Source organism: Musa acuminata, chromosome BXJ2-3 (assembly GCF_036884655.1).
Source record: "Musa acuminata AAA Group cultivar baxijiao chromosome BXJ2-3, Cavendish_Baxijiao_AAA, whole genome shotgun sequence".
NCBI classification, from domain to species: domain Eukaryota; kingdom Viridiplantae; phylum Streptophyta; class Magnoliopsida; order Zingiberales; family Musaceae; genus Musa; species Musa acuminata.
In genome coordinates, this window is record NC_088340.1 from 39,968,456 (window position 1) to 39,996,217 (window position 27,762).

The 27,762-nt window shown below is 40.8% G+C and overlaps 4 protein-coding genes and 1 long non-coding RNA gene across 6 annotated transcripts; 2 read left to right on the plus strand and 3 right to left on the minus strand.

Moving 5' to 3' along the window:
• Nucleotides 1–1,440: 1,440 nt before the first annotated feature.
• Nucleotides 1,441–6,137, plus strand: LOC103978853 (importin subunit beta-1). 2 transcript variants are annotated; one of them, XM_009394799.3, is made up of 3 exons: nt 1,441–1,592; nt 2,804–5,223; nt 5,327–6,137. In XM_009394799.3, exons 2-3 carry the CDS (start codon nt 2,807–2,809, stop codon nt 5,523–5,525), a joined length of 2,616 nt encoding a protein of 871 aa, XP_009393074.2. In that variant the 5' UTR covers nt 1,441–1,592; nt 2,804–2,806; the 3' UTR covers nt 5,526–6,137. The 2 variants fall into 2 exon arrangements, with proteins under 2 accessions (XP_009393074.2, XP_009393073.2); XM_009394798.3 differs by having other exon boundaries at nt 1,461–1,592; nt 2,799–5,223.
• Nucleotides 6,138–7,405: 1,268 nt separating this feature from the next.
• Nucleotides 7,406–8,074, plus strand: LOC135606581 (uncharacterized). The gene is made up of 3 exons (XR_010484857.1): nt 7,406–7,538; nt 7,604–7,665; nt 7,763–8,074. It is a non-coding gene; the product is annotated as an uncharacterized LOC135606581 (long non-coding RNA).
• Nucleotides 8,075–10,474: 2,400 nt separating this feature from the next.
• Nucleotides 10,475–16,798, minus strand: LOC135608213 (protein NLP3-like). Its single transcript, XM_065100845.1, has 5 exons — nt 16,244–16,798; nt 14,961–15,523; nt 13,029–13,076; nt 11,989–12,928; nt 10,475–11,723 (listed from the first exon to the last, which is right to left on the minus strand). Exons 1-5 carry the CDS (start codon nt 16,512–16,514, stop codon nt 10,654–10,656), a joined length of 2,892 nt encoding a protein of 963 aa, XP_064956917.1. The 5' UTR covers nt 16,515–16,798; the 3' UTR covers nt 10,475–10,653.
• Nucleotides 16,799–19,432: 2,634 nt separating this feature from the next.
• On the minus strand, nt 19,433–21,586 carry LOC103978849 (sulfated surface glycoprotein 185). The gene is made up of 4 exons (XM_065100847.1): nt 21,420–21,586; nt 21,257–21,340; nt 20,315–21,146; nt 19,433–20,245 (listed from the first exon to the last, which is right to left on the minus strand). The coding sequence occupies exons 3-4, from the start codon at nt 20,484–20,486 to the stop codon at nt 19,635–19,637; spliced, it is 783 nt and encodes a 260-aa protein (XP_064956919.1). The 5' UTR covers nt 20,487–21,146; nt 21,257–21,340; nt 21,420–21,586; the 3' UTR covers nt 19,433–19,634.
• Nucleotides 21,587–21,738: 152 nt separating this feature from the next.
• On the minus strand, nt 21,739–27,336 carry LOC135608215 (hexosyltransferase GAUT11-like). Its single transcript, XM_065100846.1, has 2 exons — nt 26,935–27,336; nt 21,739–23,440 (listed from the first exon to the last, which is right to left on the minus strand). The coding sequence occupies exons 1-2, from the start codon at nt 27,082–27,084 to the stop codon at nt 21,983–21,985; spliced, it is 1,608 nt and encodes a 535-aa protein (XP_064956918.1). The 5' UTR covers nt 27,085–27,336; the 3' UTR covers nt 21,739–21,982.
• Between the last annotated feature and the right edge of the window lie 426 nt (nt 27,337–27,762).

Consider the following 27,762-nt stretch of genomic DNA (forward strand, 5'->3'; position numbering starts at 1 on the left):
ACCATAGGGGGGTTGCCCGACGTGGTAAGGCTTACCGTCGCAGGAGAGCAAGTCGTTTCCGGTGTCGGCGAGCGAGTCGCCGAACCTGAAGATGGAGGAGAATCAGGCGACATGTGCGTCGGTGCGTAGGGCAACAAGGGAAAGAGCAAGACAGAGGAACGAAAGCATGGAGGAGAAGGCCATTAGAAGGCGATGGGAAGCTGGTGCAACTATTAGTAGGAAGAAGAGTGGGGGTACATACGTCTCCTTCCTCGCATTCAACAACAAAACTGGAGGCTACCGACAAATGGTTCCCAGTGACATTTGATTGGGAGAGGAAGACCGAAAATGGTGTTCGGGGAACACATCCAATATCCTATTGATTGGACCAATAATGATTTGATATTTGATATTTTTATTAATTATATTTTATCTAAATATTATATTTTAAATATTTAAATGCTAATGATTTCTTATGATAATATGCATTTGCAGGGACCTAATGATTTTTTTAAATTTATTAAAGTACCATATGATATTCTCTAAAATTATAAGATTAACACTAAATAAAAATTATAATTCACGTTTACTCTTTTATTCTCTTAAGTTTTATCATCGTCAACTCTTTCTCTCACAAGTCTATCGTCCTCAACCCAATCCGATTTTGATTTTGATTTCGATTTCAACCCAATCCGAAACGTCAAAACTCAACCCAGCCCAAAGTCCGTTCGATTTACCCCTAGATTGAAACCCAACCCAATCTTAAATCGATTCGAGTCGGATCGGATCTCGGCACACCCATTTCTAAAATGCTGAGGAGATTTTTACGGGTGAATTGGAATTTTAAAGCTAAATCAATAATGGCCTCTCCTCATCGGTTGATCGGACTCACATGTGGGTCCCACACAACCTCCGCACCGCCCCAATGACAGATCAGGTAGGTTTTCGGGTAAGAACCAGTGGCCAGCGAGCGATACCGCCCTCCGATGTCAAAAAAGGCTCCAAATCCAACCGGTCGACAGGTTGGAAGTGTGGCCCGCCCGAGACCCGCACGCGCTCGAGTTCGGATCCTACAAAAGATCCGCCTCCATCGACTCCCCCTCCACAGGCTAATACTTAACAATGAAGCAAGCAAACAAGAAAGGACACCAACTCTCCTTGCACCCACGCCTACCCTCATCCCAAGACGTGGTACCCACGGTTATGCGCCACTCAGATGCACCAAAATTGGGTCCACAGTGAAACGTACCGTGTTGTGGTCGTAGCAACAACAACAGCAAAAAAAAGCACTAATAACCGCAACAAAACGAAACCACGGAGTCGATAAAGTTACTCCCTCGATCGTGATAATTCGGGTCGTAGTTGGGACGTGTGTAGGATCTGTGAGCGGGCGGGGGTGGACTCACCCAAAAGGAGGCGTGCCTTTATAAGTCTCACTTTATAATCATCCGTAAAAACTCCCCCAATTCCCATCTAACGCAGCTCTCCCCACTCCCCTTTTCTTTCTTCTAGGGTTTCGCGACTGGCGCCGGTCTGCCCACCGCCGGATCCACTCTTTTGATCGTTCATCAGCTGCGGAAAGGCTTCTGGCACCAATCTCCCCGACGATTTCGGTGGGTGATCTCGAAAATTCTCCTCTTTATGTTGGTTTCTCCCGTCGATGGAAATTTAGCAGCTACTTCTTCTTTTTTCGTGGATTAGGGTTGTCGATCCAGGGATTCAGTTGAGAAAGTAGTGCTTTTGTGTTAGTATCATGTAAATTTGTTGATCCAATGTTTGTCTACACTGATCTGAGGTTTTGAAGCTGTAGATTTGTTTGCTATGGTGGGTAATTCGATTAGGTTCTGACTTATGCTTACGTCACTTCAATTGGATCTCAATAGTAGTTTCTTTGGGGCTACTGTCGTCTGAGGTTGGAGTCGAAAGGAGTAATAGATGGCCGTTATCATTGTTGCTTTTGTTTTAATTTTTTATTAGACCCCTCCTGATGATGATCTGTAAATCTGAAATCTTAAGAATTATATGTTGTAGTTTTCTGCTTTATTGTTAGGATCGACACTGACTGCTGTTGACTAGTTATGTTTAGTGCCTGTGCGCCTGATTTATGGTTATAAATAGCAGGCTGAAAATAATGATCCTGTCATAGGGCTTTCTCTCCCATGAATTGCCATCAAAGTTGTAATTCTTATATTTGTAAATTGTTTTTTTGACTGATATTACATTATTTAGTTGAACACTTATCTTTTGTCGGAGGATATTCCAACACTGAAGACATCTGGTGAAAATATCTTTATTTAGTATATGAAGTTGGTTGTATTTGGCTTATCTTATGGTTATATTTGTCGAGAACTTTGGTATTGACCTTAATCAGTAATTTGATTTATGTTGGAATTGGTTTTTCAAGGCTCCCTGGTCTAAGGCTCATTGTATGAGCTGTATCTGTTCAGGTTGATTTATTATGCATGCCAGTGTGCATTTTTGGAGAAGTTCTTTAACATGCACATAAATAAGCAAGTGAACTCTGTTTGCATCCATGGGTGTGTAACTTGTGCATCTGTCCTTAAACTGTTCGCGGTGAGTTTTTGACAGATCATGGTTTGAAATAGCTGTGATTGTCGTGTAACATAATTTTTTTTTCTTTGTTTGTGTTGCATAACTGCAGGATAAAGGCTTTAGGGGTTTTTTATAAGGATTGCCATCTCTTTTTTCTGGATTCTGTTCCTATAATTCTGCTCTTTTAGGAAGCTGATTTGTATGATATGTTAAACATATTAATCTCGAGTTACAAAAAAACTCAAAAGTTTTCCTTTCTTTTCTAGAGTAGGTTATGGCAATGGAAGTTACCCAGATCCTCCTGAACGCACAGTCGGTGGATGGTAGTATCCGAAAACATGCAGAAGAAAGCTTGAAACAGTTTCAAGAACAAAACCTTTCTGCATTTTTATTATCACTTTCTAATGAATTGGTAAGCAATGAGAAACCAGTTGATAGCCGTAAGTTAGCAGGTTTGGTTCTTAAAAACGCTTTGGATGCTAAAGAGCAGCACAGGAAAAGTGAGCTTGCCCAAAGATGGCTATCTTTAGATATAGCTGTCAAGGCTCAAGTCAAAGCATGCTTGCTACAAACCCTTGCTTCCCCTGTTCCTGATGCTAGGTCCACTGCATCTCAAGTCATTGCCAAGATTGCAGGTATCGAACTACCTCAGAAGCTGTGGCCTGAACTAATAGGTTCTCTGCTGTCCAACATACACCAGCTCCAGCCTCATGTTAAGCAAGCCACACTAGAAACCCTTGGTTATTTATGTGAGGAAGTCTCCCCACAAGTTGTTGATCAAGATCAAGTGAACAAGATACTTACTGCGGTTGTTCAGGGCATGAATGCTTCTGAGGGGAGTAGTGATGTCAGACTGGCTGCCACACGAGCATTGTATAATGCACTAGGATTTGCACAAGCAAATTTCTCGAATGATATGGAGAGGGATTATATCATGAGAGTTGTTTGTGAAGCAACCTTATCCCAAGAGGTAAAGATACGGCAGTCTGCATTTGAGTGCTTGGTAGCCATCTCATCTACCTACTATGACAAGCTTGCATCGTACATGCAAGACATATTCACTATCACAGCAAAAGCAGTGAGGGAAGATGAGGAACCTGTTGCTCTTCAGGCCATAGAGTTTTGGAGCTCAATCTGCGATGAGGAGATTGACATCTTAGATGAATATGGAGGTGACTTTACTGCTGATTCGGACATCCCTTGCTATTACTTCATCAAGCAAGCTCTACCTGCTTTAGTTCCAATGCTCCTGGAGACACTTCTCAAGCAGGAGGAGGATCAAGATCAGGATGAAGGAGCTTGGAATCTTGCAATGGCAGGTGGAACATGTTTGGGACTCGTTGCACGAACAGTTGGAGATGATATAGTTCCTCTTGTAATGCCTTTCATCGAGGAAAATATAACAAAACCAGATTGGAGGCAAAGAGAAGCGGCAACTTATGCATTTGGATCGATTTTGGAGGGTCCATCCCCCGACAAGCTCACACCTATTGTCCATGTTGCACTAAGCTTTATGCTGACTGCATTGATGAATGATCCAAATAACCATGTAAAAGATACTACTGCATGGACACTTGGTAGAATTTTTGAGTTTCTTCATGGATCCACTGTGGAAACACCTATTATCACACCCGAGAACTGCCAGCAGATTCTCACTGTCCTACTTCAGAGCATGAAAGATGTTCCAAATGTTGCTGAAAAAGCTTGTGGTGCTTTGTACTTCCTAGCACAAGGCTACGAGGATGTTGGTGCAGCATCTCCGTTGTCTCCTTTCTACCAGAACATTATACAGGCTCTTCTCACTGTTACACGCAGAGAGGATGCTGGGGAATCACGCTTAAGGACTGCAGCTTATGAGACTCTGAATGAAATTGTGAGGTGTTCAACTGATGAGACAGCTCCAATTGTAATGCAGTTGGTACCTGTCATCATGATGGAGCTCCATCAAACACTCGAAGCACAAAAGCTCTCATCAGATGAGAGGGAGAAGCAGAATGAACTGCAGGGTCTTCTGTGTGGGTGCTTGCAGGTCATTATCCAGAAGTTAGGAGCAGCTGAGACAACAAAATATGGCTTTATGCAATATACTGATCAGATAATGGATCTTTTTCTGAGGGTTTTTGCTTGCCGAAATGCCACCGTGCATGAGGAGGCTATGCTTGCAATTGGTGCTTTGGCATATGCCACCGGGACAAACTTTTTAAAATACATGCAAGGATTTTATCCATATCTGGAGATGGGTCTTCAAAACTTCGAGGAGTATCAGGTCTGTGCTATAACAGTTGGTGTGGTGGGAGATTTATGCAGGGCATTGGAGGACAAGATTCTGCCTTTTTGTGATGGAATCATGACACAGCTTCTCAAGGATCTCTCGAGTAACCAATTGCACAGATCTGTCAAGCCCCCAATATTTTCATGCTTTGGTGATATCGCCCTTGCGATAGGAGAAAACTTTGAAAAGTACTTAATCTATGCCATGCCTATGCTACAGAGTGCTGCTGAGCTGTCTGCACATGCTGTGGCAGATGATGATGACATCCTTGAGTACACCAACCAACTAAGAAATGGGATTCTGGAGGCATACTCTGGGATATTACAAGGATTTAAAAGTTCCCCCAAGACCCAGCTGCTGATGCCTTATGCATACCACATCCTTCAGTTCATCGATACATTGTACAGTGAGAAGGACATGTGAGTACTCGAAAAACGCATAGCTCCTTTTTCTTTGTGTTGACCTGTTGGGTGGTTTTCCGCTGACAATTTAGTGTGCCTTTTTTTTTTTATGTTCTGTTAGGGATGATGCGGTGATGAAGACTGCAATTGGTGTACTAGGAGACTTGGCTGATACCTTGGGCAGTCATGTTGGTCCTTTGATCAATCAATCTGTATCAAGTAAAGGCTTTTTGGAAGAATGCTTGTCATCAGACGACGGATTGATCAAAGAGTCTGCTGATTGGGCTAAATTAGCCATCAGCCGTGCAGTTTCTGGTTGATGATGATTCTTGATTAATTTAGAGGTCTGCATGCATTGGGGTCATGTCAAGTCTGGTCTGCAATTGCATTCATGTGTAGGTCATCACCAGTTTGCACAAAGGATTTCATTTTGGGCGGAGTCACCGAGGGTCATTGTGAAGTTTTTCCACAAGCACCATGGAGAAGGGTTCACCTCCTTATTTCCTTGGAGAAGCTAGAGGGGGCACCTCTGGCTGATGCTTCTCTTCTAAAAAGAATCTGGAGAGGGCTGTGTTCCAAGGGCCATGCAACCCGAAGTCCCTTTCGCATGATTGCCTGTCATTGGTCTCCCTGGTGGTTCATTGCATTATACCGATGAGGTTACTCTAACGCCATTCTTTTTTGGGCTTCTGTTTGGTGTCTTGAGTCGACAATACCTGAAATCAACACTCACCTTTGCCTCAGTATCTTTCAGGTTGATGCTCTCGATTATGGTCAATGTACCCTCGGCACTCCACGATCCTTATATTCATAATGTTTTGGATATTTCTTTGGAAGTTCTGTTCATGGTCTTGCATTGTTTTGAGTTTGCATTTCATCTTCCTCCTCTTGTATGTACACTTATGTGGAATCTACACATGGTTTTCTTCTCATGCATTGCCAACATGTAATTTGGCATATATCTTGGCCATTTTCCATCCATAGAGATGTCACTGCATTTAATTATGCCTCTCCATCTATTAGATTGCTTGTGCAGTGCTTTTGCTGCCATGGATTTGCACCTTTATCTGATCACTTCTGCTGTTGAATGCACAAGTTATGATCTTGCGCCGACTGCAAGGCACAATTTCGTATGAATAATGTTATGCTATGAAAACACTCGTGTGGTTCGGCAAGTATTTGTTGGTAAACATTTATATTCGGAAGAAAAATATATTAATCAATTATAATTACTCGTAATAATATTAAAATCTAACTAAAATGTAGAAGTAATATGAACACTTTTATACATTATGAGAGTGACCAGCTTTCGAATGATCAAATTCAATCTTAACCATTCAAGATTCGATCGTTATGGTTCCGATGATGTCGATAACCATCAAATTTCGATCGCTCCATCCGCGATGTGGGATTCGAGTGGTGCACCTCCGCCTGCCAAGTGTCATCCGACGCAGGACGGGCACAATAGATTTACTTTGTCGTATTCGGCTTATTACTATCCACGTGTGACTCTGTCGAGAATATTCATTGTATCCCCCCCCCCCCCCCCCTCGCAATTTGCAGCACATAAACACCCAACGATATGAAGTCATGGGTAGTACATTTGGGAGGGCACATCACAAGACACTCAAATGACAATAATGGCCTCGAGTTGACCAGCCGAGATGGAGTCATGGGTGTCATGTGAAAGCTGAGGAGACCGGACAAGGCATGTACCGAGGCCACTCACTGTTGCATGGCCAGCCAGCCACCATCGCGATGGACACGGCAGGTCGGTCAACTACAGGAATGTGGCGTCCTCGGTAGTGACTTCATGGCCACCATCCATATCTTGGTCTAAAGCTCAGGATAACCCACAAGGATCCACGGAACAGCACGCAGCACCAGAGTTGGGTGCATTCCCCCAACTTGTTCTTCCTCGCACCACACACTTGGATCCACTTTGTATGGCTCGCTTCGACTAATTCGTTCTTGTTGATTGCCGTTTTGGACATCCACATGCAAATCATGCGATGTGAAGCTAACAATGGTGGGATTGGAGCCTTTTACGGCGACAATATTCTCGAAATCTTTTTGGTGGATAACAGACGAGCCGGAGTAGTGTGAGTGAGTGCAGTTGACTTGCTGCTGGTGGTGGTGTGATATGCACTTGTTCATCTTCCTGCAGCGTCATCATGAATGGAGGACCGCGTGCCACATCCCAAGTCCGTATGCTCGACCATAAAATGAACCCTCGGCCGCCCGAGCAGGAGCAGCGATGGCAAGAAGAATCAGTCAAACCTTGTTCGTCTTCTTCTTCTTGCTGATCCTTCTCTTCGACGCATCGGTTTCAGGTTTGCAGCTTCTTCCATGCCCGCGCCCCTCTCTCGTCCTTCTCTGAGCGACCGTGTGTTTGCAGGCCGTGCCGAAATCAAGGATGATCCAACAGAATCACCAAACCCTGCGCAACTCTTCTCCAAGGTGACTTGCATGTCTGTCCGAAAGAAACAAGATTACACGTTAGTAACATTACAATGCAGAAGTAATGACTGTCATATCATGCAATGTTTCTGGCCAGATGCAAACTACGAGGGCTTTGGTGGAGTATGCACTAGATTATGACTACGGAGGGCACAACCCCAAACATGAGCCCAGGAGGGGAAAGCCAGGAACTGGTAGCAGGAACCCGTAGATCCTTGGAAGCAAGCCTCTTCCGTCAAACAAGTTCTTCACGGGGACTAAAATCTGCAGCAATGTAAACCTAATATATCTTGAATCCACGTTGGGATGTTTTTTTTTTTTTTGCTCACTTCTCACTTCTCACTTCGTAATAGTATATTTCTTATTCCATGGCTTCTAATAGGGATCATATCATCGTCGGTTAATTTTCTCTTTTGTGTGCTGTTGTTGTTGTTGTGCATGCTGCTTGCACAACTTCAATGTTGCTGCGTCTCGTGAGTACGCATAACATAGCACAGCATGAGAATAATCTATGCTTCCAAGAAACAAATGGAGTAGAATCAGCTATGACCAATGTGGATAAACATTTTTCCAGCTAATATCAATCTCTGGGGTCAAGAGACATGAAACGGGAAATAGGAAGAAGAGTTATCGACATAATCGTGATTCCCTACGATGTTATCGATAAAAGTCCACAATACCACCTATGTGGGCAAGAAAAACTAGGATTGATACGGTAAACAAAATAGATCGAATCATCTTTTACAAGCGAAAAGCGAGAATACAAATATATCTAAACTTTCATAATGTAAGGTATTTGATTTCAAAATAATATATTTTAATTATAAGTATAAAATCATAATTATGCTATTATGTGAAATAAATTTAATGTTGAAATCTGAAATCAAATAACAATAGAACATGATTAGTATTCGTACTTTTTTTTTTATTTGTATAATACACTTTATAGTTCAATCTGTAGAACATAACAACATTATGAGTGACTCGATCATATATGATCTCTATGATATTTTATAGTCCTTCAGGACATGAATCCTACTATAAGTAAAAAAAAAAATTATTCACTAAAAATTATAATATATCTTATTCAATTAAACACAATCATATAATCTAACAGTCCTTACAGATGTAACAGCCTTTGCAGACAAAATGAAACCATTTCCCTTTGGAAAGCATCAGTTTCTTATTATGTCTATGTATACATTTTCTCTGTTATCCCTTATCATCTTTCCTGTTTGTTCTTCAAGCAGAGTCATGTGCTCCATTCTATAACGCACCTTGTCGTCATTCTTGTTTCTACTGTAAGCATCCCGACACTAAACGCATGACAACGAAGACTTCGTCTTGTTCTAGTTGTAGGTTTAAAGGTTGAGCAGCACTGCGAGGAACAAGCAGGAGACTCAAGAACAACTCGTAACGTAGAACAGTACTGATGGAAACACACCATATATGATGCGGAAAATGACCTCATATGCAAAGACCCAACTATCAAGAAAGTGGAACAGATAAGGGAACGTAAAGAAGCGATGAGTCGACACGTCCAACCCAGAAGAAAGAATGGAGACTGACCGGAGGGCCCTGAGATCTAGCGGTGGGCGCCACGGATCAACCAGGAACGGGGACGTCACTTCGCACACTGCGGGAGAAATCAAACAGAAACGAGGAGAAGGCGAGCGAGGCAGACGAGAGGAGATGTTAGGGGAGGACATCGAATGTGGCAGCGGGCCGCCGACGCCGTCGTTTCCGCACTCGCCGGCCGAGCGCTGCGAATGATGTGGCCGAAACCCAAGCTTGGTTGGGCTTTGGTCTGTTCGATGATATATGTCGGGCTGGACTTAATGGGCCTTTAAGCCCGACCCAACTCAAGGGAGACCTCGAAAACCTACATGAGGCTGACGTCATCATAAAATGTTACTTTAAATTAAATATAATATGATCATATATGTTATTGAAAAGAATTCTTAGTTTTGACAACTAATTATCATAAGCTTCTTAAAAATAGAATAAATGATAATTATCGTCGTCTTAGAATCATGTAGTATTAATATTATTTATTCTATATTTTAAAAAATTATGATAATTAATTATTAATTTTTGAATAATATATGTGAACAAATCATTTTACTAAAATTTAAGGACTTTTTTTTTTTTTATCAAAATAAGAAAAAAACCATGACAAAAGGCATATGTGGCTATAAAAAACTAATAGTGAAAGTTTTTTCAGATAAAATATTTTTTTTATTCTTTTACAAAACTGTGTTCTATGTAAATAATCTTTTCAATGAAAAAATCTTGATCCACACAAATTAGTATCCCAAGGTTACCAAAGAATATTGCTAAAAAAAGACCTAAAATAAATCAAAATAACAATATACATAATAAGTTATTAGGTTGATGAAAATAAAACTAATTATATAATATTTTTTATAATTAATTATCTTTAACATCTCAATAATTATATTAAGATCCTCATACTTATAAAAATAAAACGTTTAATCCATTGTTCCAACAAAACATCTTTCTATAAAATTTTTTTTTTTTATAACTGGGATTTCGATGTTTCATTTTCATAAGAATAAAGATTTCAATATAAATTTTAAAAATATAAAAATAAAAATACTAAAAATAATTAATTATAAAAAAAAATATATAATTAATCAATGAAAACAAACCTATTGAATCCATGCAATTATCTACATTGGTGTTTGTACTTAAATTATTTTGTAGATTTATCAGTGTGTTTCTTTGCTGTAATCTTTCTTTTTCATTACTAATAGGCTGAGTTTTTTTACATTGTAAACAGATGCTGTTGCCATGTCAAAAAATCTGCAGTTGTGCCTGCAACTTACAAAGAGTTTCACAACAAAACAAAATGTAGGCCAAAACAACAGGTTAGCAGCATCTGAAGATGTATTCAGTCACTGAAACTAGAGTTCATTTACCTAACAGCAACCTTAAGAAGACCTCTGGAACAAAAATGTGCACACTTTAACCCATATTAAACTGTCTGGGTACATAACTGTGATGATCAAACTCTGAACTCCCACAAGAGCTTCCATGGTGGGTCATTATATCATGCACAGATAACCTGATTATGTGAGCTCCAGACAGTCTTGAGATCTCTATGCACTCCTCCAAATCTGAATCACAAGTCAGCATGACCCACTCATGATCATCATCCAGATACTTGATATCAAAAGTGCCCACTTCCAGTTTCAGCCTCTTCGAGATTTCATCCTTCACAGCCAAGACACCAGCACTGTGTGGCAAACGAAACCTAATTATATCTTCTTTGTAACTTGCCTTGATGATCACTATCCTGTTTTCTTGCATCTCCCATGGGTGTAAGGTGTTTTGAGTTACAGCCATACCACGTTCATCCTGTGAAGCCTCTGCTGCAAAAGTACAAAGGGTTTTCAAATCTTTCGAGCTAGCAGAATCTTTGATCAGTAATCCGACCGGTAGTTGGGGCTCAACATTAACGGCGGCAGGTAGTGAGTTTTCGTTCAGAGGAATTTGATCACGAGCATTTTGTGACGTGAATTTTGAGGAAGAGCCGATGCCCAGTGCTTGTCTTAAGTCAGACAAAGCTTGTTGGTTACTCACAAAGATATCATTATTGACCGGATTTCCCTGGCACGAACCTTGGGAAGTAGGGGTGTCATCCATGCTTCCTTCTGAAGAGCTTCCTGTCGAACAATGTGAATCCCTGCCAGCCTCCACCTGAAGATGGACACATTCTTCAACATGCACCTGAAGAGAAACAGACTTGTTCCGCTGATCTTCGCTACCACGAGACTTCTCTGGAGAAAGATCTCTCTCCTTGACACCGTCTTTGACGTCTTTTAGATTATCCAAGTTAACAGGCCATGGAACAGAATCAAGAGCAACAGGGAGCGGGCATGCCAGAGACGCCAAATCCAATGCTCCTGCACCTTGGACTGACTCAATCACATGCTTCAGCTTGGAAAGAGAGCGATTAACCTTATTGATCTTCCGAGATGGCCATCTGGAAATTCCATGATGCCGACAAATGCGCTTCATGGTTGTTGGACAAACTGTGACAAATGAAAAACCATGTGGTTATGGATGGATGCAAGTATACAAGCACAGTTCAATATGCACGTCCCAGTGATTGCAGATCATGAACAGAACAATTAAGCCTAAACGATATGAATCATGGATTTAAATATGCAACCCATGAATGCACTACCGTTGCTACTACAAAACCATGTGTATTGCCTGCATGCAGGACAAACACAAAACTGAAAATGGAGATGCAGAAGCAAGATTTCATACATAATCACGAGCATGGAAGCTTACCACCAAGACTCTTTGCAGCATCTTTAAGACTCCCAGAAAAGTATTGTTGAAGTACCTCCAAACTGATCATCTTCTCTGCTTTGCCTCTCCGCTTTCCAGGTGTCCTGCTGGTATTGTCAGTCAATGCAGTTGAGTCTAAAGGTATCTTGCCATTCTTTTTGACATTCGAGTCTGTAGCCACTTGCTGCTTATCCAAATCAGAAGTTGCATTGCCCTCGTTTCGTGAATCATCATTGTCTTCAGCTTCATAGATATTAGTCTCTTGAGACTTATGTGTGTCATCACATGGGCTAGATAAGTGTTTAGGTATCGATTCATAGTTATCATCCGTAACCAAGTCAACAATTTGAAGAGATATTCCTTCTTGAAATTCGACACCAGTTATGACTTTCAGACTTTGAAAACACTGTGTCAGCAAAGCTGAAATGGAATTCAGTAAACTTTGTTGCTCAGCAGAACTTTTACACTCAGCTGGAAGGAAGAACTCCAATATGTAATCATCATCTCCCGAGTGGATACTTCGTAAGCATATGGCAAGACAACCAGCTAAATCAAACATCCGAGCATAGTGTACAAGAGGATAGTCACTTTTACAGTACTCGGTAATATCTCTTGAGAAACATGCCCTTCGTAGTGCAAATGCTCTGCCAGCCACCCCTTGTCCCTTCTGCAAGTGGTGTTCCACACAAGCTTCTCTAAATCCCCACAGGTGAGCATCAATAATATAGAAAGCAACATCAGTTGTTGACATGCAGACTTGTCCAGCGCAACTTCCATCAAAGCTTGAACAAATCTTCTTAAGACCACCACCATGTGCCAGAACAGTCCGATGCCTACATGGAACCCAAGTCTGTGCAAGCGGCAACTTTTCTGCTTCGCAGACCACAGTCAAAATTTCCAGAATTTCAGCTAGAGCGGCTTGGCGTCCATCATTGGCTATCTGGTTTGTTAATAAATATCAACCTAATGAACATGTAAGTAAATAACAAACAATAATTTGACTGAATATTTTTGACAGTGACAGAGTGGTAAAAACTCACTACAACATTTGGATGGTCCAAGATCTCAGAACTTTTCAGGTTTACAGCCTGCAGGAAGTTGCATATTAACAAAGTTCATCCGAATCAGTTGAGTAACATAACAAGAGAATACTGCTCTGCAGCTAGAGCAAGTTCATAGCAAAAAGATACTACAGAAATTAGGTTAGCTGAAAAAAAAAAAAACTGAAGAGAAAATCAGACAAGCAGATTGGAGACTGCCTGTGCACCTAGGCACTCCAAGGTAAAAAGCCTGAGGTAGCATTTTCGCATTAGATAGAGGTAGGATACTGGCACGTAAGCAGACTTATCCACCAGGAATCATGCAATCTACCAAGAATTTGACAGTTTATTTTACCCACAGGCTGTACAAATTCGAGAGCAACTCCACAAGGAGGATGGAGTCCACCTGATCCCAACATTTAAGTAGTCGTATCATTTTCTTTCCCTGTCATCTACCATAATCACGATTCAAGTTTAGATAAGTATCCATACTTTTTGCTACCTTAGTTTTTTATCACACACTAACCAAACGACAATAGTGTAAAGCACTTTACTACCATGTTGTAGATCATGTTTGCAGGTAAGGATATGGTTAATCCATCCATATGATGGGAAAGGAGATGAGTAGGTATGGGCCCATGCCAAAGCAGATATAAATGAAGAATTGTGAGCACATTTTTATGTGCATGAGTTTTCGATTGAAAATGCAGTGTGATTTGAGATTATGTGGTTATAACATATGTACAGGTGGCAAACATCAATATGTATAGGGAAAAGCCTATCGTTTTGTTTAGTATGTTTCAAAATTATCCACTTTTTTGCTACACTATTTTTTATAGCATTGGTAAATGGAAAGATGACATCCTATTCCAGTCATGCACGTAGGATATGAATGAAAATAGGAATAAAGTATTACAAGTTATGCTCTTCGAACCAAACAGGGCCTTGTATGTCTAGACCATGCTAATTGGTACTTGCCAAAAATTAAATAACCAAGTAAAATCAGTATTTCCAAATTGGTGTACATATATGCATTTATTTATAATAACAAAATAAAGTCTGATTGTGATATATAGAGTAATACAAGGCAAGATCTAAGACAACAGCGAGACCTAAGATTATCTTTTATATTAGTTTACTATTTTACTGCAATATATTATAGGCATTCTAATTGGTTTAAAATTTTCACATTATCATAAAAAATTATGAAGATAAAACGTTAAAATGACTCTGAATTGAGTTTATTATTGGTTTGCAATCTAATGGTCTAGATGTCTAGGCTACTACCTAGGCATTAAGCAATATTGCTCAACCTGTGCTACTTGACAACTATCGGAGTACAAATGCTAACAATAAAAGTTCAAGATTAAGATAGCAAGAAATTAGCTACCTGCCCAAGTTTCATGGAAGTCATAATTTAAGCCAAAGACAGCTCGATAAGACTTGTGTTTTTTGCTAATACAATGATTAGAGATAGATCTCTTACCTATCTGCTGTCTATAATATTCAAGACATTGTGGCAATATTTTTATAATTTTCACCAAAATTGCCCGAGAAGGAAGAGAATCAATTATACAACACATTTTTTCCCTGAATATGTTACTTCCCAAAAAAAAATGTTGGTTACTCATAGCTCCAAGTTGTGGTAGTCTTCTGTATCAAACATATTGTATTTTTCATATAATCAGATCACACTTCATGCTAGATTGCAGTATGGTTCTAACTATAAAATTTCCAAACCTTTGAACACAGTGCAAGCAAAATCAAATGGCATATGCCTTCTTTTATCAAAAGACATTGTATGACTCGACACATGCAGGAGTACCTATCCCTATTACCAATGAAAAACATAATCCAGGGAAGAAGTTCAGCAGAAACTCTAGAAGCGACTAGAGAAAATGGAAAGAAACCACGTAAGGGAAGGATATCAACCTCTAAAGCTTTGCAAACTTTATCAACCTCATAAGCATAATTGACCTTTTGCGATGTCATAACAATCTCAACCACACCAATGCAGGAGTGACCAGATGGTTCAAAAACTGGCAATGCCAAGGTACCCTGTACATTATGGAGCAGGGCATGGTTAAGGCGCTGATACTCCTTGCTGCTATAGTATTGCACATTTGGAGTCCATTCTGGCATTCTTTTTGTGAAGACACGGCCAGGGAGACCCATATCTGCATCATCATCTTCATCAACTGAAAATATATACATTAGAGAGACCGTTCGATACTGAAGAAGCTTGGTACTCTGCGGATCAAGAATGAAGGGTTGTCCTGAAGTCGTGAGAACACAACGGCTCCCATTCTTTACAGGCGCCCAGACCTGAACCAGTGCTTGCTGATCTGTTGACTCCTTAAAGTACCGAAGTGCCTGTGTCATCCTCTCTTTGATCACACAGGAAGAGCCACAATTCTCCTCCGGAACTGGAATCTGGACCTGTCTTGCCTTGCTATCGAGCACGTAAGCTTTTGCAATCGTCGTGTCAGGACTACCTAAACATCAGCAATCAATTAGCCCATGTCTACAACAAACCACAACAGGTTATAATAATGGGACCATACTCCAAAGCACCTCATTTTGTAGTGCTATGGACAGATATAAAGTTACAAACCACAACATACAGATTAATATGTTGAACCGAGAGAAAATATGGCTATGCAATTATAGAAAATCCTAAAGATACAAATTTTGCTGGTAATACATATCTACCAATCTACAGAGGCACCTTTTTTGGAACTATATGATGCTATCTCCTTGATATATCAGATGAAAGAACCACAGAAATCACAATTCAATGATTGGTCATTAAGGTTTTCTTAGAGGTTGCAGTCTATAAATGAAAAAGGAAAATATCTTTGTTTGCCAATAAACCAAATCTAACAATCTTATTTGGAGTATCCAAGTTAAAGAAAAATCCATCACCACCTGATGATCCAAAAAGGTATCTTTTCCATTCAACGTTGCAAAAGAGAATCACTTCACTATTAAGTAAACTCTTCGTGGCGTTTCATCCAAAAGAATAGGAAAAAAAATAGAAACTTAAGAATCTGTCCGGCAAATGTCTCGTCAGAACAGACCAAAAAAAAAAAGAGGAGGAAAAGACAAAATATTGAGGTGCAAATCTATCAGAAAACCACCACGAGCAAGAGAAATGAAAAGGCGGGATCCAAATCGGAAGGCACAAATCAAATCAAGATGGGGTGGGATCTCACCATCGAGGAATCTCGAGCACTCAGCGAGAGCACCCGGGATCTCGGGAGCCCTATCTTCCAAGATCCAAAGCGGGGACGGAGGAAGTTGGAAGGAGAGCGACGAAGGGGGAGGCGGACAGGAGGAGGAGGAGAGGAAGAAGGGGGAGAAGGGGCTCGCGACGAAGGAGCTCAGGTCGAACGGCCACGGGGAGCCGTCGACGTCGAGCTCGATGTCCAAGAGCGCGGCCGAGACGGGCGGCAGCGGTGAGTGGCGGCCGCCGGAATCCGACATGGGGAGGAGGGGGTCGGTGGAGCGTGGGCGGTGATCCCATCTGAGAAGGGGCGCGCCGCGGTGCGGTTGGCTTAGTAGTACGGGTGGACGTCGCACCCAACGTGGGGTTACGCCCGAATAAGATAAGGTAGGACAGGTGGGACCGGGACGGCCCGCCGCGTACAACCGTCAGATAGGATCACGACGGCCCGGGGAGGACGCGATGAGCGGTCCCAACAGGGGGGAGCGCCGTCGTACATGTTGCACTCGTGGGACCCGGCCGCTTCCACCCCATCAATGGACGACATGGATTAATGATGTGGGTCGCATGCGGCCCAGACACGTAATCCAAATCTATCGATCGGACGTCGTTGCGACCCCACACTCGGAAATCCACCAGCATAGCTGAACCCTGCCCCACTCGACACAGCTAATCTTCGTACCGTCTTGTCCTTGCTCATCAATCACCACGGATCGAACTCAATCAATCCATCACAGAAAACCAACAAGTCCATACAGTTTCTGAGACACGAACTCCGAGCACGTGCAAGCTACAAAGTCCATATAGTCCTTCGGCTGGTGCAGCAGCGCTCCACCGCCGATACGACGTTGAGTCATTTCGACAAACACCTCGTCGCCTCGAGCGCCCACAGCATCTCACCAGCTTCCTCCGCACTTCCCCGTCATTAAACAAGCATATCCTGACTGCAGCACCAACGCGGAACACCTGGCCACAGCCAATCGTCGTGCACGTCGATGCCAAGGCAGCCACTGACTCAACTCGTTGGATTACCGCATGCTAAGCATCGAGTAAAGAAGTCCTGTAGATAGAGCAACATTTGTTTAAGCGAGGAAGCCGTGAGGGGATAAGATCGTTGGCTCCAAGAAGTGGGGATGTGAGATGTGGAGATGCACTTAGGAGAAGCATTGACTTCTGACGGTGATATAAAAGAAGAGAGCACCGGCAGCCCAGAGAGATGTAAGACTATTCTACTCCACCATACATATTATAATACGTATGATTTCGAATTGAATCAGGCAAATTGGAGATCATGCAGTCGTACTCTATCATGTCACGTGAGGTCAAAATTTATAGTATAATAGATCCAAAAATATGTCTTTTCTTAGTTGATAATTTATCCTAAGCCTAATTTATTAGCCACGATCGCAATAGTTTAGTTTATCATCGCAACTACCGGTATGTTTTATGATGATTAAAAGATGTAATAAAAAGAAAGAAAAATGAGAAGATAATATATCTTTTACATTCATAAAATAGTAAAGTACAGGATTAGCACACAGTTTATAGCATCATAAATCATAATTAATGGAGTTGATAAGAGAGTGTGATGGGAAGACGAAGACAAATAAATCAATTTAGACCAAATAATTAGACGCGTAACAGCTGGAGTTGGACAAATGCTTTTGAAGCTGCCGCAGCCATGATTCATGAGGTGCCGGGTGAATATTCTGCAGTACATGCCCTCGCTAAGAAGTAATACATATTATTTTTAATCGAAAAGTCTTGATACTCATAATAAAATTATATATAAAAAATTATAATTTATAAATATTAATATTCAACTCGAATCGAGCAAGCTAACCCAAGAACTACAACTCGTATGCATCAAATCGAAATTGTTAGTAATAGTTGGTCTCTTGTAAATTAATCTCTATTTCATTCATAATTATAAAAAAATATTATTAACTAATCTTTATTTAAATCATAATTTAAAAAATAGAGATTGAAAGTCTAAACTGATTATTAAACCATTTTAGTTCTAAAAAATAAATATTCTCAATTTTTACTTATTATAAAATATATTTTATTTCTAAAGGGTACTTAATTTTTATTATTATAATAAAAAAAAAAATCATAGTTAATACTCATCCCTCATTGTATCTAATACTATCCTCTTCCACTATAAGTGCATTTATTATACAAATGATAAGTCTCTGTAAGGGTTATATATGTTATTTATGTAACATAAAAATTTTAATTATACTATTATGCAAAAAAATTTAATATCAAAAATTAAAATTAAATAATATTCGATCAAATATTATGATTGTGTTTCTTCTATTCTACAAACACATCCGAATGAAAATATGTAATCTCCTACTATCTATTTATAAGCACAGAGATCTAAATAAATAATTATGAGAGTTATTTCTATATCTTATAAAAAAATCTTTTTATAATTTAATTTTTTTCTATCGACCAATAACTCGAGTCAAAATCAAATGGGAGATGATTATATGAATAGTTCTAATGAATATTGGATTCGATAGATTACCGATACGAATCGATTGATGATTGACAGGGCATATTTTGGCATCGCTCACGTGGACCCATGCAAGCAGACACGATAATGCAGACGTGGAATCTCATGTATGATGTGGCGCACAGCATACACGCGACGGGCAGCCACTTATCGTCCCCTCTGTACGAACGACATAATCACAGTATAGTTGTCCCGGAAAGCTTGGGGCAGCGCTATGCGATGCTGATTCGTGCAGGTCGGTCGGAGCTCGTACAGAAGCTAAAGTCGGCCACCCGAGGAGCCGACGATAGTTAATTGACCCCGTATGACCAACTCATCCTCGCAGATATAAAAGCTAATCCTCCTTAATCAGGAGGGAGATGACTTCAAACACTCAACTCTCTCTCATTTCACCAAAAGCTAACTTAAGCTTCGGAGGGATCGAGTCGAAAAATCTTCCTCCCGACCTCGATCTGTGTGCAGGAGTCTAACGACGAAGAAGTAGGCTACTCATCAAGAGAGAAGATCACACCTGGGGGGCGAGGTTTGAACCCGACTTGACCCGACGCTCGCTATCACCACCCGAGTATTCATGTGGACAACCTTGTACATCCGGGATTAGATCGAACCGTGCTGACACCTTGGTCTGGTCACAGCGTAAAAGTTCACAAACAATGATAAAGAGCAAGTTCTTGTTGGCCAAATTATAGTGCCGAGTAGCATTTCAGGATCCTTTGGTGACACCTTAGGGTTTTGTTGCAGCACGATCACTCGGATCTACATCAGTTTTCACTCAAGTATAGAAGCACAGACGTGGAGAGCGTCACAGGATTCACGTACTTAGCACATGCAATACGGGTTGGTCGCAACGGCCCGTTCATGGCGATGTCTTCTTCGAAGAGGAGGCAGGTGGGACGCCAGGGAACCGAGGAGCTGGCACGAACGGGACCGGAGGGAAGGGCAAGGCCGGCGGTGGTGGCGGCGGTGTCAGCAGGGGAACTGGAGGTAAGTTGAAGGACGGCGATGGAGGCGGCTGCAGCGGGAACGGCGGGAGAACCGACGGTGGTGGCTGGAGCGGGTTTGGTGGCAGAAGGGATGGCGGCGGAAACAACGGGTTTTCCGGTAGTGGAACTCCGCCGAAGCTCGGTGGCGATGGCAGGAAGAACGCAGCCTGGTCTAGCTGTGGTTTCTGATGGCACAGCTCGGGTTGGTTCAGTGGCTTGAAGCTGAAGAACCCAGCAGAGTAGACACGAACGCCGTTCCTCCTCGACTGGAGACGCAGGCCGGCGGTGGTCGCCGAGGCCGCCACCGCGCAGAACGGTTCATTGCTTCTGAGCAGCTTCACCGAGCAAGCCTCCACCAAACCTAAGTTCCTGCTTATTCTCGGCGGCAAGCGAACTCCAAACACTCCGCGCCGGTCCGTCGTCGCCACCTTCCTGTAGCCGAGCTGGTTCGCAGCGTCTCCGCACTCGACCGCCACCGAAGCACCTGTTGCGAGGACAATGTCACATCACAGATAGGGAGCAGGCAGTTGGGTTGTACTGCGAGAGAGCTAACCTGAGATGAAGTAGCTGGACTCAGCCAATTCCTGGCGGAAGCAGGTGTCACAGAAGACGGTTCCGACGACGAGCGCGGAGGGGAGCTGCTCCCTTGCGCCACCACTAGCAGAGGAACAGAGGAAGATGCAGAGGAGCGAGAGAGCCAGCGAGCAGTGAGCTCTTGCAGCCATCGTCCGAGGATAAGTGAAGTCCCCTCGATGGAATGTCGAGTTTGTAGTTCATGATCCGTGTTCATAGGAGAACCATGGCCACAATTCCAACGCCACTGAATCCAAAGTTCACATGATCGCTTGTCTCTCGGCTGGCTCTGCATGCTTCCGGACAAAACTACGCAGTGGACATGTTAATGTAGATGGAATCTCGCCGTATAAGCCTTCGGTCATTTGGTCGAACACGTCGATCACATCCTGAGGCCATTCAAACCAGGCACTGATTTGGATGAGATCCAACGACGGATTTCTCTACTACCGTCGTTTTGTATCTTATGTCGGCATAAACTGAGGTCACCTTTGATGGACTACCAATAGATTAAAGAAACAGAACCGTCACGTCAACATGATATAGGAATTAGGTGACAGGTAGCATCAGCACATTCTTATCAACAGCAGCATTCAAAACAGAGGCCATCACATGACATTACATGAACCTTATTCCAAGCTGATATCAATCGAGGGACAAGAAGCTGGAAACCATAGCGATCAGATGAAATAAATACAGCTTTATATACTGACCATTAATGACCATCAAGGAGCAGCATCTACAGGTCTTGCTCTTGAAGAGCTGGGGATTCACACGGATTGGTTCCTTCAAACCTCATCTTGGAAGCATTTCTACAGCACAAACAGATGAAGGATGACATAGTTCTAAAGACGACTTGTAGAAGCTGATCTGAATCTTCAAGCAGAATGTGATACACGAAAACTTGTAACCAAAATCTTACCGCTTTCCTGCAAGTGAACCTATAAATGCCAATCCGATGCTCCAGTAGATGCCTCTGTTTCTTGACATTAGTATGACATGCATGCTTAAAATTAATAAAACAATATGTCAATCTTTATAGTTATAAGCATAAAAGAGATCATTTCTATCATTTACAAGCCTACCGTATGAGGGGCTGCAGCAGGGATCATCTCCATCAATCCTACAAGCTCGACAGAATGGAAAATGACCCTGGTAATGAAGTAAAACAAGGAGTATCTTCTCAAGGAAGACTTGATGTAAAGATTCATCTCCAGAAAAAGAACATTTACTTGATGATGACAACAATAATCTCAATCAAGATTTTGATCTTAAATTTTCTGTGACGGAAAGCACATTTATAGTTCTATGTAAACAGTTGTCCAGTCAAAAAAGCCATACGCAACTTCATGGTACCTGCGCAACTTCTAAACAGCCTAAGAAAGAAGCTGATTCTCATATATCTCTGTTCTCAAATCGCCATCCAATTTATCTGGCTTAATTTCCAAAATTTGAGGTCCGGTAAAATGTTACACCGCATACGAAAATTATTACATCTGCTAAAACGAATTGTTGAATCCCCCCATATATGTTGCTGGTGATGCTGCCTACTTTGTCTGGCCCTTTTCCCTCAAATGGTACGAGTTGAAAAATAAGCATCAAGCTACTACAATATGATACAAAAGGATACCAAGCAATGTTTAAAATCTCAATGCATTATGCAGTCTTTAATAAGTGGATGTGAGAAGTCGATGTATTGTTCCCAAAGATTCTTGTACCTGCTTATAGATGATTTAAGCCAGGGCTTCATGTTCCCATTGAAGTGCACAACAGCCGCACTCTCAATCAACCTGTCATCAATTTCCGGGTCATAACCCAACCCGAGCACATGCCACCTCTGATCAAGGGGTTCCATCAGCCCATAAAATGCCAGAAGGCCAGGAGCAAGAGTGCCTCTCTTCCAGATCATCTTGTCGGCATTCTGCTCCCGCCAGTAGTGATATTTTGCAGTAACATTTGCCTTCTTCCATGCTATTAGGTCAAAGATATTCATCCCAAAAGCCCATCCACATGCTTGTGGATCAAATTTTGAACTAACAACTGGATTGGAGAAATTGATATATTTGTAGAACCGATGAAATGCTTCTAGGCAAGTCTCTACAGCTCCAACAACATTCCCATGCAACTCCACTGAGAACAGAGGGGTTAGATCCTTCTGTACCACAACATCATCATCCAGAAACACCACCTTTTCCAACAGCGGCTGTATCTGTGGGATGTAGAACCGCAAGTGATTTAGTAAAGAAGCAAAATTAGTGTCCTTCAACCTTGATTCCGCATTCTGATCTTGTGAACTACCAGCAAAGTGATAAGCTCTAGTTTCAGCAAGCATTAGCTGTTTGACCAGTGGAGAGAAAGAGGTGTTCAACAAATTTAACTCTTCTATGCTTCGAACCTCGACTGTACATCCACTAAAATCATTCCTGAGAAACCAAGTAGTCATAGCCCTGTAGTTGACCTCATCTGTGACCACATGAAACACAAGCTGTTGGGGATGATCAGCATTAGAAGCTGTGGAATTCACGACAACAGAAGTTGCCATCACATTATCAGAGAATATACAGAAATGGTATAGATTGTTGTCAACAAGTCGAGGCAAGTTCCTTCGCTCTTCTGACAGTTTCATAAGAGACGAATTTCTAAACCACTCCTCTGTGAGTTTTATGTTAAAACAGTGGAGGCTTTTGGGCATTGTTTCTGCAGCCAGTTGGCCAAACTCTGCACTCTGTGAAGTTGCTGCATTTGCACGCTCTTCAAGAGCAAGTGTGTGGCTCTTTAGTGTTGTTATTGTAGTGCTAATGTCATAATGGAAATCTTGGGCCTTGTATATAAGCTGTGCTAGTCTACTCACGACAGGATGTGCTTCTTCTAGGGTGATTGATTTCCCTCTCACAGCTGCTTGAGAGAGCAAACGTTGACCATTCCTTATATGTGAGCTAAGCTCCCATGCAAGCTGAAGGTTGTGATGCTCCTTGGCTATGACTACATAAGCCTTGGCCAGTGTCATCTGATCAGCAAGTTGCCTGGCGTAGGAACTACTACTTAACAGCTCCTGGGTGAGGTTTAGAGATTCACGAGTGATTTCCTCATCAGCTACAACCTTTTCCTGGATGAAGCAAACAAAGAAACCCTGAGAAGCTTACAAGCATAAAACCTTCATGTTTTTCAAAACACAAGGATGATCACACAACATGTAATGATCACACAACGATATGTGACAATGATCTTTGGCAGACTGCTCACTCAACTAAGAAAACTTACATCCAAATTCAAGTTGCAAGGACATTATTTCTAAAGTTCCATTTTAAAGAAAGATTTAAGAAAATCAGATCGAACACAACTAAACCAAGAAATTACTACAAGCAAATATACAATAAACTTGATTATAGCTAGCAAAATAAGCTTTTTCTTGTTCCATATTTTAGAATCCAATCCACAAATTGGACATGAAGTTCCAAAAAATAATTTCTATTATTTATTGCAACTTTCTTCGATAACAGGTCAGAATCAACTAAGTTGTGAGATAAAAGGGAAGATAATGATTCAGTTTATCAAATGTGTGGCATGATTACAGAAGTCAACTCAATGGTTCTCTAAGATTTTCTTTTTTGGTGAATTCAAAATGTATATATAGATAGATACAAATAATAGTTTCAAAATTTGTTCAGATAGCAAAGCAATTTTTTCTCCTTTTTCACTTAATTTGAAGAAACTAATGATTCAAAAGGTGTAGCAAATTGAATTTAAGCAATACTGTGTAGCAGTAAGGAGTAAAATTCCACTTCAGAGTGTTCAGATGTCAGTGATGGATTCTGAGAATGGATGCCATTATCAGCAAGAATTCTAAGACAAGAATATACATTTGGTCAAGTTAGACCCTTGCATCTGATAGATGTGACAGGACTTTATAACAAGTTGTTGAAGACACAAGAAAAAAATTCCATGAGTCAAGCACTGAGATACTAAGAAAGATAATTGCAACATCTCAAGAAAATAGGTATAGCCAAAGAAATAAAGGAATGAATGACATTAAAGATCATATTGCAGCCTTGCTTCTAATGATTTTATGGCTGCAATAGCCAGTGGTTTGCATAATTTCTTACAATTCATTTTCCAGCTTTCCAGAAGGTATCCATGATGAACGTCATGCACAAGAAAGATCAGTGGGTTTGAAAAAAGCAAGTGTATCTAAGATAGACTCCTGATAACAATTACATGAAAGGCAGAGGTCACAGTTAGCAATTCAAGATTCTTAATTGGATATTTACATATTTGAGAATTGAGACCATATGAATTATTTCATGAAGATATACATTTCTTAAAGAAAAGCAAATTGAAAGGAAACTTAAGCCTCTGGAAAAAAAGTATTAAAAAATCCTCTGTTTTCGATTATCTAATAATTCATTTAATGAAAGTAGATTATCTTACCACAATGTTATAACTTCCACGATCTATTCCTGAACCAAACATGAATCTTTTGATTTATTTGGCTAAGGAATTTAATAAATGGAGAAAGATATCCTATTAGCAGAAGCAAGGGAACAACTTAATAACATCTTAGTAGTGATTTCTTGGTTCAACTTTCTTTGCCAAATTTTATTATATGGCAGTTTGCACAGAGACCCTTGCTTGAGACAGATAACAGTCCATCAGAACGCCTAAATGAAAGCTCTTGTTGGAAGAATGTTGGTTTACTGTGAGCCACGAAACATTGTTATGGAATGAAAATTTTGAAAAGTTTTGTCACAATATTTTAGAAAATTCTGTGATTTGTTAATCAAGGTTCAATCTTTAAATATATAAGCAAGTATACATACTTTTCTGGGAAGTGTGGGGAAGAACATTAATGATTATGATTTGCCGAATAAACAAATAATCAACACAAGTGACTGCTGTTTGATAGAGATCAAAGGCAAAATGAAGATCAAGATGAGTCGAGTATAAGAAACCATGGTTCCGAGTAGAGTATATGAAACATATCTAAGCAAATTAGCATAACTGAGCTACCAAAAGGGGCAAGACTTACCATATGGAATGAACAGAAATCATCTTAATGAAGATACCAGTAAATGCTACCAAGTTGAGTATATGAAACCATGGTTCGTCTTACCGGCCTGTACCAATGTACCGACTGAATGTCGGTATGGTATGTACCAACATATTGACACACGGTACGATAGGATATACCAACAAATCAATATGTACTGCTCGTATCGATCCTCTATTAGACCGGTACTGCCCATACCGGGCGGTATGCAGCAGTACGATGAACCTTGTATGAAACACATCAAAACAAATCAGTATAACTGAGCTACCGAGAAGGGCAAGTCTTAACACATGGGATGAAGAACTAATTGATAATAGGTCATTGCTGTTTGTAGCCCCATTATATAATATAGGTAAAGTGAGATTAGATGATGTAACAACTTAGTCATTAGTCTGAGAAGCTAAAATATCCTGTTAGTCCTACAATGTAGATATGCACTCTGGTAGGAACCACACAACCATTATGTATCTTGTATGAAGAGATTACTCTGGAACATCCACATTGATCACAATCAAGGGAGAAGGTTTTATGTACTTCAGAAAGGACTTCTAGCATCAACAGAAATGGTTTGATCAACAAATTCAAATATCATTGGTAAAACTTTATCTTCAAAAAACCATTATAGATCTTCAATTAAATGCTCTACGATAAAAGGGAGTGGAGTAAAATGCACTCCAGGGATGACATCCAGTAATGGGTTAGTCAACAACTTTGAGTGAATTTACGAAAAAATTGGATCTTCTATGATCGTCCAATTATCAACTCATATAGTACATTCTCAAATTCATGAGCATATCACATAGTACAACTAGTAGCCTATAAATAGCACCAATAACTCGAGCACCTTATCAGCTTCACAAAGTAAGAAATATGTTCCGAAAGCATTCCAACCATTTTTAGTCATTGATTGTCAGCAACATCCAATGTCATGATCATGTACAAATTTATCATCGGTCTCCTATCTCATCCCAGCCACCATGTAATAAATGTCTCTATTTAATAAAAAAAGTTGCTACAAAAAGATTACAGAACTTTGTACTCGTTAATCCTTCTAGGTATGCAATTAGCAACCTCATAAAGTTCCAATGGACTGATGGTACAGCCACAGGGACATCATACCTAATCCCTGTAACTACCTCCGCTCAAATTAGGCAACCGGCTTCCATCGTGATTCGTCCAACGAAGTACCTTCCATGAACTAATAAAAAACTATGACTCGAGTGCGGGGGCTGCAGTTTGATGACTTTCACTCCTTCGTCGAAAATGATCTACAACATAGAATACGCAACGAAAGGGCGAAAAGAAAATTCCTAGTTTGGTACCCAATTTCTCCGTTCTTACAGATCCTAGATATCTTCATTTGATAAACCAGCTAAAAATCCTTCCGAGGTTTCAGAATGTCATATAAAAGCGAAAATTTTCAAAGAAACCAATCTCCGTAAATCTCTGTGACCAACAAAACCAGATCATAGGATCTAAACATTCGACTGATGCAGCGCAACAAAACGAGAAGTAGCAGCCCAAAGAAAACATACAGAACAACAAGAGCATACCCGTAAGAGCGGCTCAAATCGATCCTGGTGGTGGTGTTGAAAGAGGAAGAGAACGAGTCCCGCGGCGATCGAGATCCCAATTAGCAAACATATCCAGTACGAGAGCCGCCTTCTGGCCGGGCGCCGGAACTCGGGCGCCCTCCGCCGCATGTCCACCCGATCCAGACAACACCAGTCAAACGACTTGGTCCGGGGAGTCGGATCCCGAGAGAACGACGATCCGGACCAAATCGGCGACCTCAGACCTGCGACCACAAGGTGAAGATCCAAAGCCTTCAAGAGGAAGGATCCGGTGAGGAGCGCAGAGGAAGTGATGCGCTAATCTAATCGCGTTTACATGGTAGGAAGGCCTTCCGGTGTAATAATGTGGAAGGCGTTGGATTTGGGGATTTTGGGAAAGGGGAGCTACACGTACAATTAAAATATACCGTATGATGGTTAAATGTTCTGTCATAAAAACGATGATTAATATTTTTTTATTTTTATTTTTTTATATTTAATATTATTTTACAAAAAAAATCCTCCAACTAAACTTTTGTTTTTGGTTCATTAATGTGATGATATATATTTTTTCAATATTATGTTTATTTCCATAATAAAATTCTTGGAAGTGCTTTCCCAGAATATTTTGTCATCTAGCTTTGTTTGTTTCTTATTCATTCATGTGCTGAGCTGATTAAATTCTTTTCTTTTTTTCTATAGGCTTAGAAAATATAATTTACTCAAATTATAATAATTTTTGATAAAGTTTTATAAAATATATTATCTACGATATCAAATAAATTTTGTGTAGGAGAAAATGATAGAAGATGATTCAATACTTATCAT